This window comes from Balaenoptera musculus, chromosome 14 (assembly GCF_009873245.2).
Source record: "Balaenoptera musculus isolate JJ_BM4_2016_0621 chromosome 14, mBalMus1.pri.v3, whole genome shotgun sequence".
Taxonomy (NCBI): Eukaryota; Metazoa; Chordata; class Mammalia; order Artiodactyla; family Balaenopteridae; genus Balaenoptera; species Balaenoptera musculus.
The window spans coordinates 63,302,432-63,319,200 of record NC_045798.1 but is presented as its reverse complement, the minus strand read 5'-3'; the positions used below and the strand labels follow the sequence as shown (position 1 = coordinate 63,319,200).

Below are 16,769 nucleotides of genomic sequence, written 5' to 3'. Positions count from 1 at the left end.
CCGACATCAGCTGAACTGATCAACCTTTACATCACTGAAAATGGGGCAGACAGACACTCTGTGCCTCATGATGTGGTACAATAGGAAGAACATAACATTCCTTATGTAGTTTTTTTTTTTTTTTTTTTTTTTTTCCTTATGTAGTTTTTGTGCCTGAAAATTTGAACGTGAATTTGGTCAAGCCTGTACAACTAATTACCAGCTTAAAACATGGGAGTATCACACCTTCATACTGTGAGGAAGCAGTCTGTCTAATACAGAAGAAAAGGTCATTCTTCAGGTCAGAAGCCCTGGGGTCTCCAACGGCAGCATTGGAAAAGGAGTAGAATTGGAGGCAGGGATTGGGAGAGAATAAAAATTATTCTTTAATATACAATAAAGGAGACTTCAGAAACAGCTGAGCACACTGTGATGATCAAGTTTGGATTCCGATTCAAACTGTAAAAGGACATCATATATACCAAACTATGTATGGATAAAGTAATGTGTCTGGGATACCTTATATAATAATCTGAGATGGGGGTAAAAACTGCTTATAAGTAAATTATTGAATTGGATGATAGGTATATGGGAGTTTGTTATACTTTTTTCCCTATTTTTGTATATGTTTGAAAGTTTCAGTAATAAGATAAAAGACATCTCTGAGGCAGTTGAGAAATTGGAATATAAAGTAGATAGGCAATTTTTTAAATTATGGTTAAATTAAGGTTGTGATACTGTTTTTTTTTTAAGGTCTTTTAAAGATGCATATAAAAGTATGGGTCAAATGGCATGTCTAGAACTTGCATTTAAATACTCGGGCAAAAATAAATGTGTATATGTGTGGGGTATATATTTTGGGGGGGGGTATGTATTTTGGGGTGGGCTCAGGTTGGGCCAGAGGCAAATGAAACAAGATTGACAACATGTTGATAATTGTAGTGGTTTGGTGGGTACTTTACTGTTCTTTCTACTCTTGTGTATGTTTGAAAATTTTTATAATGCAAAGTAAAATAGTAAATATGTTGGTAGTATTAAGGTAGTAATGGTAATTAGAAAATTAGGGGGAAAATGTTAAAGGAGCAACACTGTCGACTTTTGTCAGAATTACAAGTAGATGGGATGTTGTCAGAGCATGTAACAGAAAAGGTTCTTTAGGTATATCTTCTGTTGAAATGTTAGGTTGAGACTGATGAAAAAAATCTTTCAATGGCTCTCCAGCAGCCTTTATTTAGAAAGCCTTAGATTTACTCCAAAGGTCTCCTGTCAGATGAACTTAATTTTATTTTTGCTTTAGATATGGAAAATTGTTAGAAATATGTGAAGGCTCAGCTTTTACATTTTACAAAATTCCAGCTGTGGTTGACCCTTGAACAACATGGGTTTGAACTGCTCGGGTCCAAATACTGCGTTATTTTCAGTAGTGAATACTACAGTATTGCATGTGCCTCAGGTACAGAGGAACTGAATATTCAGAGGGCTGACTGTAAGTTATACTTGGATTTTCGGAGGGTGAGTGCCCCAGCCCCCGAGTTGTTGAAGGGTCAACTGTATATCCTGTTCTCAATAATCAGGTAACTGATGGTTGACTGGAGGTGATACTGTTGGTCAGAGGGAGAATATAAGTATACAGATAACTCAGAATTACCAATGAAATTAAACTAGTCATGTGGGGTAGAGAATAGATTTAAAATATTTCAGTGAATAAGACTAGTACCATATTTGGTTTTGAATTTGCTAACACCTCATTCTTATATGCTCTTTTATTCTCTTCCCTTCTATTGCTCTCTTCTTTCAAATTAACTAACAGCATTGTTGCTGGGTGTCTCAAATTCCAATTTAGAGAGTTTATTGTCTAACTAGTTCATGAGTTTTTATCATTTTGGCACACCCTGTGCCATTATTTTTATTTGGTTAACGTACTAGTGGACATACCAGAAGACAGAATTGTCTTTCAGGCCCAAAACAGGCAAAACAGTGGTTTCATTCACAATTACCCAGATATTGGTGTTGATATTCCTTGTGTGTGTTGCTCATTGAACCAATTCCTAGTCTTTATAAGAGGACTTTCTTATGAGTTTGCTTCTTTGTTTTATTTCACTTGAAGAACTTTAGATGGGCATAATCCTCCTCTACACACACACACGCACACACGATTTCCCTTTTCCATAGTGTAATGAAAGTTATTTACGTTCTTCTCTTTGTCTTCTATTCCTCTGTGCAGACAGTTCTCGATGATTTTCAAAGTCTTGTTGCAAGTTGTAGATTACAAGTTATCACGGGAATTCACACTTAATAATCACTATCCTACCTCCTACAAGGCAGCAAAAGGTGTTCCCTAGTGCGATAGACTGTTTTCCTAGGCTCTGCTGTGTGATACCACCAAAACTGTATCTCATTGTTACCAAGGTGCATATTTTTGACATCTTTAAAATGCAGAGGTGTCTTAACAGTTTCTGATGATCAGGTGGCAGCTGTAATGTATTGTTGTTGCCTGCACTTGTACAACCCTGATGTTATTATTCCCATGGCATGACTGGTTAACTGCCCTTCATCGGTTTTTCAGTCAACAAGTGACTTGAGGACATTTCGAGGAAGGTTCGTGAATCCTGGCTGTTATTTGAAATTTTTGTTCTCTTAATATCCAGGATGTGCCAGCATTAACACTTGCAGTTAGTCTAAGGGTGTCGGTGACTTGCAAGGAAATCTGAGAGATATTTATGGAGTGGAATATAATTTTAAGAAGTATTTTTAGCTCGAGCTCTTGGTGGCATATAGGAGAGTATCATGTGGAAAACATATGCATTGATGACAGTGAAAAAACGATTCAAAAGATTCTTCTGTATATCCTAAAGGAATATGTTAGCCAGTTTATTTTGCTTATGTTTTCTTGATATGTATGCAGGAAAAAAAGTACATTAGGTTGTATCATTAACTTACTGTTTTTTCCTTCTCAGTGGTACATAAATTGCATCATTGTCATCTTAGATTCAATGAAATGTGGTGTGTGCTTTTCAATACGTAGATGTTTTCGCAGTTAAGAAATTTTAATTTTCTAAAAAATATATTGGTTTTGAAAATCAGAAACTGAAAAGTCCTGTGGTAATTGAGAATTGGATGTACTGTGAAATCAAAAGTGAGACTGTTTACTATTTAAAACAAATACTTAATGACTAGAAAAAATAGAAAAATATATAAGTAGCAGTTTTATTATAGCCATCAAGCTAATTCAATGCCAATTGAAATATTGGTTATTCTTTTTTGTTAACGTGACCTGGTATTAAAGATGGCAATCTCTGTTCTACTCGGAGAGAAGACAGTGGAGAGCGTTTTTATCACTCAGAAGATTTTAATAATTCCTTTGAAATTCACTGATCTGCTTTTTTTTTTTAATTTCCAGAGTTCGTTTTCCCTCTCTCACCCCTAGTATTTGAATGAATGAGAGCTCCTAAGATGAATCAGTGTAAAGAGGTGCAACTTTATTGTTTAAAAAAAGGAAAAAAATTCGTAGTCAGTATGGCAGGATCTCAGCATCTTTAATTTTAATGGAACACGGATTTTTTGTTGTATTTTTCTGGATTTGTGAAATATTTTGTAACATTTTTAAAAGGTCATTTTCCTCTTTTGGCTCGGTGACCTTAGGGTGAGGACTATGTGATTTCCAGGATAAAATAAAAGTAATTAAGTGCGACTGAAATTAGGCAGGATACTGTACTCGTCTTGGAGAAAATGTTTGCTCCTCTACAGAGAATTTAAAATTATTTTTCTTTCTTGGTTATAGGGCTATGCACCACCACCTAAAAATGGGATTGAACAGAAGCGCCCTGGACGCCCTTTGAATATTACATCTTTAGTTAGATTATCCTCAGCTGTGCCAAACCAGATTTCCATTTCTTGGGCGTCAGAAATTGGAAAGGTAAAGATTCTTTTCTCTGGGTAGCATGAAAGTGTTCCCACTAGGTGTTGATTTACTTTGTCTTTTCTTAGGCTACTAGCTCCAGCTCATTCAGTTTTCTGTTTGTAACCCCAAAAAGCAGTAATTTTCAGTTCAGGGTAGAGATGCAGAGATTTTCAAGGTTAAAACTTTAAGGTTTCCTGAGTATCATCTCTTTATTTTCTTAGAAAGGAAATAAGTATCATTACAGTATTTCTTAAGTTAATGGTTAATCACAATTGTGTTTATGTGTGTTTAAGTAGTATTTTAAGAAACTGGGAATTTGGGGTAATGTTATATATTTTTGAAGAGGAACAAAGAAAGCTTTCTCAGGCTTTGGAGAAGATTAACAATTGGTTAAATGTACTCATGTTGTGATTAGAAATAATCTGTTCCAGCCTGTATATGAACAGCTGATACTTCAAATAACATGTGGGCATCCATATGAAAATATTTACTTAGATTTATATTATTTCCTCTGTATTTTTAGGTTGATGAACCTGGGTTTCTGCTGATGCTTAGTCTCAAAATGCGTTTTGTCAATTATGAGATACTGATTAATACAACAAGGGATTTCCATTTTAGAACTGCTTGTTTATATAACTGAAATAATAGAATGGCAAGAGATTTCAGTTAACTTCTGAACATCAGCTTTAATGTTGCTGTTTCATAGAAATAAAGGATAGTATTTCTATTTGTAGATGGAGAAGTTGAGTCATGTTTGTAGCCAGAATTATTTGGTTTTATCACCAAGGTAATTGCAGAGCTGGATATAAAGAATATTTTTGTATTGACTGTACAGACATTAGGATCTCTTTAATGATTGTTCTCTTGAGCTCTCATTTCTGAATTTTTACTCTAACTTTTTTTATCATAAGACACTGATCCCTAATATTTTTTATTTGTGTGAACTGAATGTACAGTGGTAAAGCACTGGATAAGGATTTGGGAAATCTTGGCTTAGTCCCAAGTTGGCAAATTGTTTGATTTTGGCCAAATTGCTTAATTCCCTGAGGCCTGCTTATTATAAAGAATAAATAAAATCTCGAGAATGGGTGTTATATGCAAATATAAGGGACATTGTTAACTGAGCAAGTATTAATGCTTTAAAGCTTAGTGAGAGGAATTTGAACAGAAGAGTAGTATATCTTTTTGAAATGATTATGAACTTGCAGATTTTTTGAGTAAAAGATTGCAGACATTGAAGGCCTGACAGGTGTGGGGTTTTTTTTTGGCCACATACTGGGAATAATATTCTTTTCTTGCAATTATAATGATTAACTGACTTAAATTTGCACACTATAGTGGGTATTCAGATATTTGAAAGGACTGTTACAGGACATTAAAAATGATATTTAAAGTATTTGGTTTGGCAACTGTTAAAAGTATTTTATTTCTTGTAGAATTGATTGAATGAATGAATGTAATGAAATGGTAAAGTAGGTTTTTAGCATTTAGGTAAAATTGTATATCATCTCTTCATAGCTTTATAAATAGCTAATGAAAGTTCCTTTGTGCCAGATCTAAGAGAGTATGGGATTGGATGCTATTATTTTCTGGCCTCGTCTTTTTGATTTTTATAGTTTCTTCATGTGTCTTATATACTGTAGTAGCTTCCCCTTCCCTAGTAAAATGCCCGTTTGGGAACAGGAATTAATTGTCAAATTTTTTCTCAATAGCTGATTTTGGGTTCATATGAGTGATTTGCCTAAGGCCACGTAACAAGTGTCTGCCAGAATTAGAACTGTGGAACTCTGGATGTGAAGTGTTAATTTAGACCACAGGTGTTTGAACTTTGTTTCTGCAGTGGAACTCATTTTTCAATGAATATATTATGAGAGGCCCATTACATAAAAACAGAAAATTCTAGTTAGAAGTGGGCATGGGAGAGCGCATTCTCATTTATACCATGGTGGCCCCTAAAGCACCAGTTTTGCTAAGTTAGAAACACAGTTTGAAAACCACTGATCTGAGCCATTTTATCTTTCACATAGATGTTTTAAAGTTATAAGTGATTGAGAAATATCTCAATCACTGAGATGATGAAGCGTTCATCTTCCCTAAAGTAGCTGAGTTGATTTTGTTCCCTTCCCAGTCATTGACCGTCCTGTGGAAGTTATTTTGAATGTTAGTTTTAGGAACCAGAGCTTCTTAGACAAGTGTTTTATGTAAATAGACTATTATCTCTCATCTTTAATACAGATTATCTTTCTTTGTAGAATTACTCCATGTCTGTATATCTTGTACGACAGCTCACATCAGCCATGTTATTACAGAGATTAAAAATGAAAGGTATTAGAAACCCTGATCATTCCAGAGCACTAAGTAAGTAATGTTTTTAAGACTGAGCATATGAGATGCTTTAAATGGAAATTTTAAAAGCCTCACATATACCTCCATACAGGAACAATTTGGGAACAATTATTAGAAACCTAAAATGAATTATGAATTAAAAATACTCTAAGAATGGAGCCCTATGAATTGAAAAGCCCTTCTCTTAGAAACCACTCCCAAGAGGATTAATTTTAAATCTCAACTAATCTAATTTTTCACCTTTTCATAAGAAGTTATTTAGGTAAATGTCAGGTTGATGGCAGTTTTGATGCCTACGTTGACTTGAGAATAGGAATACAAGTCTTCAAAACCTCCGGTGTGTAGTGTGATGTACATTTAAAAACTTCTAACTAAAAAAGGTCTTTTTGCAAAAGAAATGTTGATATCCATCAACAATAATATTTGCTTTCTGAGATGTTTTATTTTGTACTTTGCTTTCATACTGTATAATAATAGGTAGAGAAAAAAAGTCTTAACCCAAACTGTAAATAATTCAGTACAGTAATTGAAGTTAATTGAACAAGACATTTTTTTTTTTGGGAAAGAGAATATTTTTCTCCCAGTTACCTCCCATATCACTGAATGAACCAGAAAGGAGAAGAGGATCTATAGGTTGAAAAGGGAACCAAGTAGGGCTGTTGAAATGGTATTTTGTTTCTTATACTTAAGCCATTTCTCATCTCAAACAGTACAGTATTGATCTTCCTGCCTAGAGCTGAAAGCCATGGAAGCTCTTCCATAGTTTTTTTTACCCCACTCAGGTTCCACTGTCTCTACTTCCAGTACTGTTCTCCCTATCGTGGTGTTGAGAATTAGGCATCTGAAGGCGGTGTATGTCTTCATTAGCTTGTATAGACAATAACTTGTATACATTACGTGATGATTAAGATCACAGACGTTCCCACATCCATAGTAGTTTTCAATAGTTAAAGGAAGTATAAGAATATTTTACCTTTTCTGTTCACAAATTTAACAATTGTTGGAAATTACCAGTACTCCCAAATTAAAACAGTCATGAATGTGTTTTAGAAAAGCATTGAAGCTCAGAGGATAGCTGCCTTCCAAGTTCCTTTCCTAATTGTTGTATTGTTCTTAAGTCTTAAACAGCTTTCTGCTTTGAAACTCTTCCTCACCTGCAATTTTACTTTTAAAAAGAAATTTTAAAAATTCAATTAAACATGTCATCTAGAGTTTGTAAGTTTGTAATTCTTTAACCTAATACTGGAAGTATGGTTGTGTTTTCAATACATTAATACTTAATATTTTGTTTGTTTTGTTTTGTTTTTGTAGTTTCTTGATCTATTTGAAGTGTTTGGGAAACTTTAAATAAGATGATATATATATTTCTATAATTCTGTTCATATGTCACAATTAATTTTTTAAACTGTGTTTTTATTATTGATTTTCCCTCCTTCTAAAGTTAAAGAAAAACTTACTGCGGATCCTGATAGTGAAATTGCTACCACTAGCCTTCGGGTGTCCTTGATGTGCCCTGTAAGTAAAGCAACAAAACATTCTGGGGCATCTTACTTTTTATAAATTACTAATTTTCCTATAAAAGTAAGTATGTGAATGAATGGTATATTATAGAATTTTGAACTTTTTTCGTTTTCCCATTCAGGGATCTTCATGGTTAAGCATTATAATTCCAAAGAATGCAAACGTTCTTCAGGCAATGACTAAGCAAGAAGAGATGTAAAAGGATATTGCATCAAAGAGGAAAGAGAGCTTTAGGTTCAGAATAATCTGTCACTGTTAATTATAGATAATCCACAGCTAATACTGAACATATCTAGAGAGTTGGCTCCTTTTATCAGAATATAAACGGTATTGAAAAATAGCAATAAAGTTATTAGGACCTAATAAATGCTAATTGATAGGCGAGATCAGGAATAGTGGATGAAGGCTTCTTTAAAATCACTACTCTTGGAGGGGACCCTTTCCAGATGAGAGGAACTTTATGAGAAAAGTATGGAATTAAGAATTTATAATATAGTTGCCGGGGGGGAGGCATTTGGTGACCAGCTACCATTGTGAGAAACATAAAGTTTTTTAAATGGAAAGAGAATTGTGTCAGAGAAGGGAATAATTTGTTGAGTTCCTATTATGTGCTCCTTATATTGTCTTATTAGCAAGCCTGTATGGAATTGTTCCCATTTTGCAGATGAGGAACCTGAGACTGAAAGGGATTGGCTAACCCAAATCACACAGTTAGTTTGTAGTAGAACAAGGATATAAACTTTGGTCTTCTGACATTATTCCAGTTCTCTTATAAGACAATGTACCATATTGCCACATGGGGCCAAAACTATAAATATCCTGATTATAAGTCTACCTCTCTATTTGGGAAAGCAGATATCTTTCTTTCTAAAGCTTTATTATTTGTTATCATTAACTTTAACTTACCTTTATTGAAAAGGGATAGACTTAACATGAAATTGGGATTGCTTCGAAATCGGGAACATGTGTTTATGAAACACAGAGAAGGTCTGCAGGAGGACATTAATGCCCTGAGGTGGTGGCAGGGGCCCTAGAGGGGCTTGGGACCTCCTCTACTCACAAGCTGGGCATGAGTTCATTTGAGTTCATTTCTTCACAGTACCTTTTCCTCCTTCTCATGTTAAGATTGATATTAAATTGGAACACATGAAATTGCCATTTTGTTGTTCAAAAACAGTTTGGGTATTGGAAGTTTCTTATGGTTCAACCCTAGTATATGCAGCAAATGTTCATTGCCAGCTATATTCTAAGCACAGCCACTATTTGGGAAGGGAACTCACGTCACCTTTTTGTTTTAGTATGTCAAACTATTCTATCGGGAAGAAAGCGCTTCTACATAATTTACCTGAGGAGTTGTACAGTTTGCATAGTTCCATTTTCTGTAAGTCTTACTGTCTTGGAACTGGTTTTTAAATTTTTCTTCCATTTTTTCCTTCAAACACTGTGCTGTTCTACATGACAACAACAAAAACAAAACAATAACCAAACTATTGGATTCTTGGACATTCAAAATAGTGAAAGTGGTATATTGGCGTGGTTAGGATTTCTTCTATATAAGAATAGGGAGTAGTTCCTTTCACATGTGTCAATTTTAATAAAACTGACAGATTTAAGAAAATTAACATTTCAATTATTTGAAGAAATGAAGTAACAAGTTTCTGTTTTAAGTTCATTAAATGTTTTCTTTCTCTGCTTACAAGTGAAAACATCTGTTTCTGAGACTATCTTTTGAGCTTTCCTCAGTATTCATCCTACCTGATTTTTTCAGAGCACTTTCTAAGAAAAGAGTGAATGGTACTCTTCAGACTATACTAATGTTAACCTAACGTTGGGTTGCTAACGATAAGATGTGATCTATGTTATCAGAAAACCAAACACAAGTGTTTTGATCAAATTTAACAGATAGATGACAGAAGTTAGATGATGAAAGTAGTTTTAGAGGCAGAGACAATACTAGTATCAGTTGAAGATAGCAGAATGGATGGAGTGTAGCCAGCTGACTGTGGAAATAACACAGGATCTGGGGTGGTGATGGGAAACGGAGAAGAAAAAAAGGATCACAGGCGTTTGGAAGGGTAAGTGGTGAACCATGGGTTAATTAGGCAAAAATGAGAGAAAATGATAGCTTAAGGTGGTGGGAGAAGTGTTCTATTTCACAATATGGTTTGTAAAGTGATTTGAAGTAGACATGAATCTGGATAGTGAGAGCACAGTCCAAAACCTCTGTCCTTGGGACCTAAGGAAGGTAATTTTACGACAGCTGTTGAAGAGGGATCTGATTGAGTGTGTATAATTAAATTTTTGAACACAGTATCTGAATTTTACATCGGAGTTCCATCTTAGTGATATTAGCTAGTGATTTTTGGACTGTCCTGCAGAGGTAGGCTAGGGGGGTGCCCCAGGATAGAAAAGAAAAATAGGTTTGATTTTATGTCTTGTTTGATTCTGACTCAAGTTTTTTTAAAAAAAGGTACTGCTTCTACAAATAGTTTGGAACCACTGATTTGAGCCATTTTTGCTTATACCTACTCTTTCTTTAGACAGATACTAATTAGTCTATAATGAAGTAAAAATCAATTTAGATACTACCTGCTTAATATTTGATTTAAAAAAAAGCTGCATTACAGTGTTAGATACCATTTTATTCATAAAATCAATACATTTCAAAACAGTGCCATCATCTGACTAAATAGAATTCAGCACATTCAAATCTTTTTTTATTAACATTCCATAATTAGTATTAGGAAATCGGTCAGATTTTGCCAGTTAGTAATAAATGCTTTTTTAACTTGGGAAATGTTCATTAGCTCTTGTGAGACACTAGAGTAGCATTAAATTTAGGATCAGCAACTTTTGTAGTCCTGAATGTTTTTGTTTCTTTATGCTATGGAAATTCTAAAGCAGTTACAGGAGAGATGAGAATGGCCTAGAAGAGGAAGAAAAAGAAAAAAGCAGCAGATTGCAAATTGTGGCCCAAGGGTACTTGGGGATCCCTGAGACTCTTTGAAGAGGTCCAGAAAGTCAAAACTATTTTTATAATAATACTAGGACACAATTTGTCCCTTTCTTGCTCTCATTCTCTCATGAGTAGACAGTGATATTTGATAGGGGTTACCTGACAGGGGCTGATGTCGTTGCTCTGATGGCTGATGGAATGTGTTCTTGTGTATTCTTGTGTTTTAAAAATGTCTCTTAATTTCTAATACAATAAATATTGGTAAATGCAACTTACATGCATATAAGCTCTTGGAGGTTCTCAATTTTGAAGAGTGTAAAGGGATTCTGAAACCAAAAGTTTGAGAACTGGTTGCCTAAAAAAACCATAGTAGGTTGAGTTAGATAGAGCATTATTTTAAAGAAACAAATCCAAAAAATTGACAAATAATACCTACTTTATTATACAGTTGTTCAAATAAACAAAAGTGAAAATTTTAAATTACTAAAACCTATTCAGAAGTAATATTTTAAATAACATGATATCTATCTTTCTAGATTTAACTCTGTTTATAATCATGTGTATGTTTATTGGAAAAAACTGTATTGTGCTATATATACTGTTCAGTGGTTTACTGTTTTTAAATTAACGGTATATCTTAAATATATTAATATGTCTAGATCTGATTTTAACCACTCTAGGTATTTTGTTGAATTGGTATGGTACAGCTTATTTTTTTCCAACCTTTTTTAGTGATTATTTGGGTTGTTTCCCAACATGGATTATGTAAAAAAAACAATGATGGAAAATTCCTAAATAAAACACTAGCCAGTAGAATCCAGTACTCTTTTTCAAGGATAATATGTGATAACAAAGGGATGCCTCTTAGAAATGCAATATAGTTTTATATTAGAAAATCTGTTGAAATTATCTATAATAAGAATTGAAAAAGAAAAAAAAAATCCTCTGATCATCTCATTAGGTGCTAAATAGATATTTAGTCAACATCCATTCCTATAGAACAAAAACTCTTAGCAAAGTAGGAAAAGGTAGATAAGTAAAACCAAAAACTACAGCCATGTATAATGTAAAACTAGGAATGTCTTTATGAAAGTGAAAAACATTTGGATTTGTGTTATAGCTCTAGCAACTGCATCTTAGTGACTGTATTGTTTTTAGCCTCTTGTAGCCTCAGCATCTTCATTTCAGAAGTAGAAATATAGATACTAGTCCTTTTGGAGTCATGGGGTTATTATAAGAATTGTATGAAATTTACATAAAAGTCTTTAGCATGCTGTAAGATTCTACATTACTTAAGGGATAATTCATTATTAAAGGAAGGGAAAATATAGAGGCAAATATCATAGAAGAGAAATTGCCTCACATTCTTTTTTTTTTGCATTCACAATTGCATTATGATTTATTGCTAATTTTGGAGCATAAATGTAGCTGTCTTATTTACCACCCTCTTGGAAATCACTTTAATATTTGCACTTAGGACTTGAAAGAGAATGGATAAATAAAAGCCTGAAGAATATGCAAATACAATTTATATATTTCTCATAAAATTAGGTGATTATCTAACCTTCATCCAGAAAAAAAGAAGAGCCCAGATACTCTGCAGGCATGATCCTCGAGAATGTGTGCCTCACATTCTTTTCTCACTTTTTTTCCATCTTAAATAGTTAAATTGTGCCACATACTTGCATGAATCACTGTAACTTCCAAAATCTCTTTTAGAATCCTAGACACTTAGAGGTAGTATGGACTCTGGAGTTAGAGCATCTGTGTTCAAATATTGACTCTGCCACTTTCTAACTTTGTAATGTTAGTCAAGTTAGTTAGCTTCTTTTTGCCTATTTCCTCATTATAAAATGGGGATGATAATATATATCAACTGTATAGTGTAGTTGTTAGGTTAAAATGTAAAGTGTCACGAAGATTAATGTAAAGTATTCAATGTGATACCTTACATGTAGGTACAACTATATAAGCATTAGTTACTGCTATAATGATGAGTTGGATAATTATTTTCTTTTTAAATTATAAAATAACCAAATGTTCATTTTAGCAGAAAGAAATTACAGATAAACCAAAAGAAAAAAAAAAAAGGAACATTCTAAAAATCCTACCCCTCAGGCAGAGTTGACAGTGTTATAGTTTAGCTGTGACTTCTTCTAGACTTTATAGTGCAAATAAAGAAGTCTTTCCTTCTTCCTTTTCTTTCTCTTTGCCCCTTACCCACTCTCTCCATTCATTCTGTCGTCTGGTTGACAAATACTGAGCGTAGGCTGCGTGCTTGGTCCTGTGTTGTGACACTTGGATTACAGCGGTGAACAGTGACATAGACCTTGTGGGGCTTAGAGTGTAGTGGAAGAAACAGATTTTCTATCAGAATAAGAGAGCTGGTTATAAACTGAGATCTTTTCTATAAAGGGAGTATACAGGGAGGTTCAAAAGGCTCTACAGAAAAACTTGATCTGATCTAATCTGGATGTTATATATGTCTTGATGTTGGTATTCCTCTACCAATTGGAATAAGAATTGAACAGAGTACTAGGTTATATGAGTATATTGAAACATCAACATATGTGCTTATACAAAAGTGAAAAAAAGTATATAAAAATGTATTTGCAATTCATATCACATACATGAGGCTGATTAATATAGGTAACCAAAGATAAATAACCAAGTGGAAAATGAGAAAAGGTTATGAATAGACAGTTCTTGGAAACACAAATGACCCTTAGAAGTAAAAAAGAAAAACAAAAAAACAGCAGCAGCAGTTCAACTTCACTTATAACAAGAGAAGTGTATTCCAAAACTACAGTGGGGTATTTTGCACCTATCAGATTGGCAGAGGTCAAAGGATTCAATAGCGCTATATTGACAAGGTCGAGGGGAACCAAGCACATTAATACATGTATATGCGTAAATCAGTAGGTAACCTCTGTGGAAGATAGTTTGTCATTGTGACAAAAATCACACATACACTTTTTCTTTGACTCAAAAAGTTTACTTTTAGGAATTTATCCTATAGCTATTTATTGCAACATTATTTGTAGTGATGAGATTGGAGACAGTTTAAATGTAAGTACAGAATTGTGTGAATTGCATGCCACCATATCTGGGAAAATGTTTTTTAAAATACACATTTGATTATGCATAGAACATCTGTGAAAGGACATGCAAGAGATGGATAACAGTGGTTCCCTCTAAATAGGGGAAGAGATGAGAAAGAGACATGTTTTCATTGTATATATATCTTTTCCTACCTGTAAATTTACAAGTTTTACCTACTTTCAAAAAGTGAGATGGCCTTTTAAAAATTATAGGTCCTTCAGTGAATACAAATAAAATATATAGCAATCTTGATGGAAATAAATTCTGGTTTTAGTTTCTTTTTCATTTTGTTAGTTCTCGTATGACTTCTTCACACGTTTTATGACTTTTGAGGCTTTGTTCTCTTTTCTGAAATGATTTCCCATGTTGTCTCCCTGTCCTGTAGTTAGGAAAAATGAGGCTGACAATCCCATTTGCCGTGCAGTGACTTGTACACATCTACGTGCTTTGATGCTGGCCCTTTATCTGCAAATGAATGAGAAGAAGCCCACCTGGATTTGTCCTGTGTGTGACAAAAAAGCTGCCTATGAAAGTCTAATTTTAGACGGGTAAGTATATCCCAACATAATACTTAATTATACTTAATCTTATTTCTAAACTGTAGTTAGTGGCCCTTTTATCTTTATAATATTATTTATGTTGGGGACAAGAGGGTGAGTAGCTTCCTTTTCTTTTTGCTTTTCATGATCATATTTCATTGTCCATAGGAGAGGGTAAAATCCACTTAGTGATGTCATTTTGCTTACCTAGAACTTCTTGAAGAGCAACCAGGTCTGTGTAAAACCGCAGAGCAAGTGGTAGGGTAGATAGAGTTGTGTTACGCAGCTGGTAAGTTTAAAACTAGAATTCACTTCCAGGTTTTTCTGACTCTGGAGCCCAAACTCTTAAGCATTATCTCTCATGTCATATTGCATATGTCAGAATTAAGGAAAATTATATAAACTAATTATTAGTAAATGAGGTACCCTTTTTTTCCTGCAACACTGTTTAAAACAAATTGCATATATCATCCATGCACCCCTATTAACATTTAGGAAATACAGTTAATTAAAAGATTAAAATAAAAATCATCGACATCCCACCCTATGGTGATGATTTTGTTATTGATGTATTAAAAAGATTGAAATCACTCTCTGCATAATGATGTGTATATACATCATGATTTTCACTCTATAGAGTGAAAAATATCCTAGATCTTTAAAGATACTTTGGCATTTTTTTCAGTTTGAAAAGAGTATTACTGTAGAGAGGAATGAGACAATGAAGAGTGATGGGACTTTTTTCTCTGTAAACGTTTACTTTTTAACTTACTTTGAAATAATTTCAAACTTAGCAAGAAGTTGCACAGTAGCACAATGTGTTAGTTGTTAACATTCTGCCATATTTGTTTTGTCACATTCCCTCTTAATGTGTAGGTATTTTTGGTGTGTGCATGTTTGTATATAGAGAGAAAGAGATGATGATTATTACTATTTTCAGAAACCTTTTGAACCATTTGAGAATTAAGTTGCATATGTCATGTCCCTTTGCCCATTAATATTTTAGGGTGTGTTTCCTAAATACTTGATGTTCCATTGTGGGTACACTACTAATCATTTAAGTGGTTTTTTTGTTTGTTTGTTTGTTTTTCCTATTGGGTTGGCCAAAAAGTTCCGTAAGATCTTACGGAAAAACCCAAACGAACTTTTTGGCCAACCCAATATTATTGCCTACATGGTTGCCACTCTTTCTATTTTACCTTGTGATATGAACATTTTTGAAGCTTTTGTTTGCTCGTTTATGTCTATGGGTTTTTCCTTAAGCTCTTAGAAATTGAAATGCTGAATAAAAGAGAATATATAACTTTAAGACTTTTACTATTTATTACCAAGATGCCTCCCAGGAGGAGTAAACGATTTTACTCTCCTAGTTGTCGTTTCACTCTCCTGCCAGTAGTGTATTGGAAGCCCACTTCTCAGTCTTCTTACCAAGCTTGTCATATTAAATCTTATTTTTAAAATGCCTTTACTAGTTTCCTAGTTGAAAAGATATCTTAATTGTTTTGATTTTTATTTCTTGTAAGAATTATCAGTTATCAATAATTATCAATTATTATCTTCATCCATATATTGGTTGTTATAATACTTTTTATGAATTGCCTCTTAATGTTTTTTTTCCTGTGTGGTTCATCTTTTTCTCACTGACTTATAAGTGCTCATTATATACTGAGAATATTAATTTCTCTGTTTACATGTGCTAAATATATTTTCCCAGTTTGCCTTCTGATTGTATTGTGACATTTTTCTCATTCAGAAACTTTAAATTTTTATTCCATCAAGTCTGTCTCTTCATTTTGGTTTTCTGTCTTTAATGTGTTTTATAAAGTCCCAGAGATTTTATATGAGCATTCACTTGTTTTTTTGTCAGGTACTTTTAAGATTATATTTTTTTTCCCCCTTCCATTCATGCAGTTCTTTATTCCATCATGCATTCCTTCATGAATTCATTCAATATAATACTTATTAAATACTGGCTGTGTGTCAGATACTAGATCTAAAATGGTAAACAGAGCACTTCCAGAGTGGGAGACAGTAAAGAACTGCATATTGTGTTAAGTGCTATGAAGGTAAAGAATGGAACTATGTGAAAAAATTGGGGATAGGGGAGAAACTTTAGGGTGGCGAATAGGTGATCCCATTACTCCACCCTTCTACCTGAAGGTTGGTCAGTAATCTCACCAACACTTAATGAATAATCTCTCCCATGGGCTTAAGACACTGCCTCCATCATTTAAAACATTTTTTGTACTCAAGTGTCATTTCTGAACTGGTATTTGTGCCATTGATCAAAGTATTGGCCAGTACAAAACTATTTTATTTATTGGATTTCTGTTATTCATTAATATCTCTTAGGCCATATGTTTCAGAATTTTCTTGACTGTTATTACAGTTTGCCATATTCACTTGAATAAAAGCATCCTTAAAT

At 33.7% G+C, this 16,769-nt stretch overlaps 1 protein-coding gene across 1 annotated transcript in view; it reads left to right on the top strand.

The window, feature by feature from the left end:
- PIAS2 (protein inhibitor of activated STAT 2) overlaps window positions 1-16,769 on the top strand; it is a 93,531-nt gene that overhangs the window by 52,902 nt on the left and 23,860 nt on the right. The window contains 5 exon segments of the mRNA XM_036874223.1: window positions 3,761-3,895; window positions 6,133-6,238; window positions 7,668-7,741; window positions 14,191-14,217; window positions 14,220-14,353. Coding sequence (XP_036730118.1) covers window positions 3,761-3,895; window positions 6,133-6,238; window positions 7,668-7,741; window positions 14,191-14,217; window positions 14,220-14,353 — 476 coding nt within the window.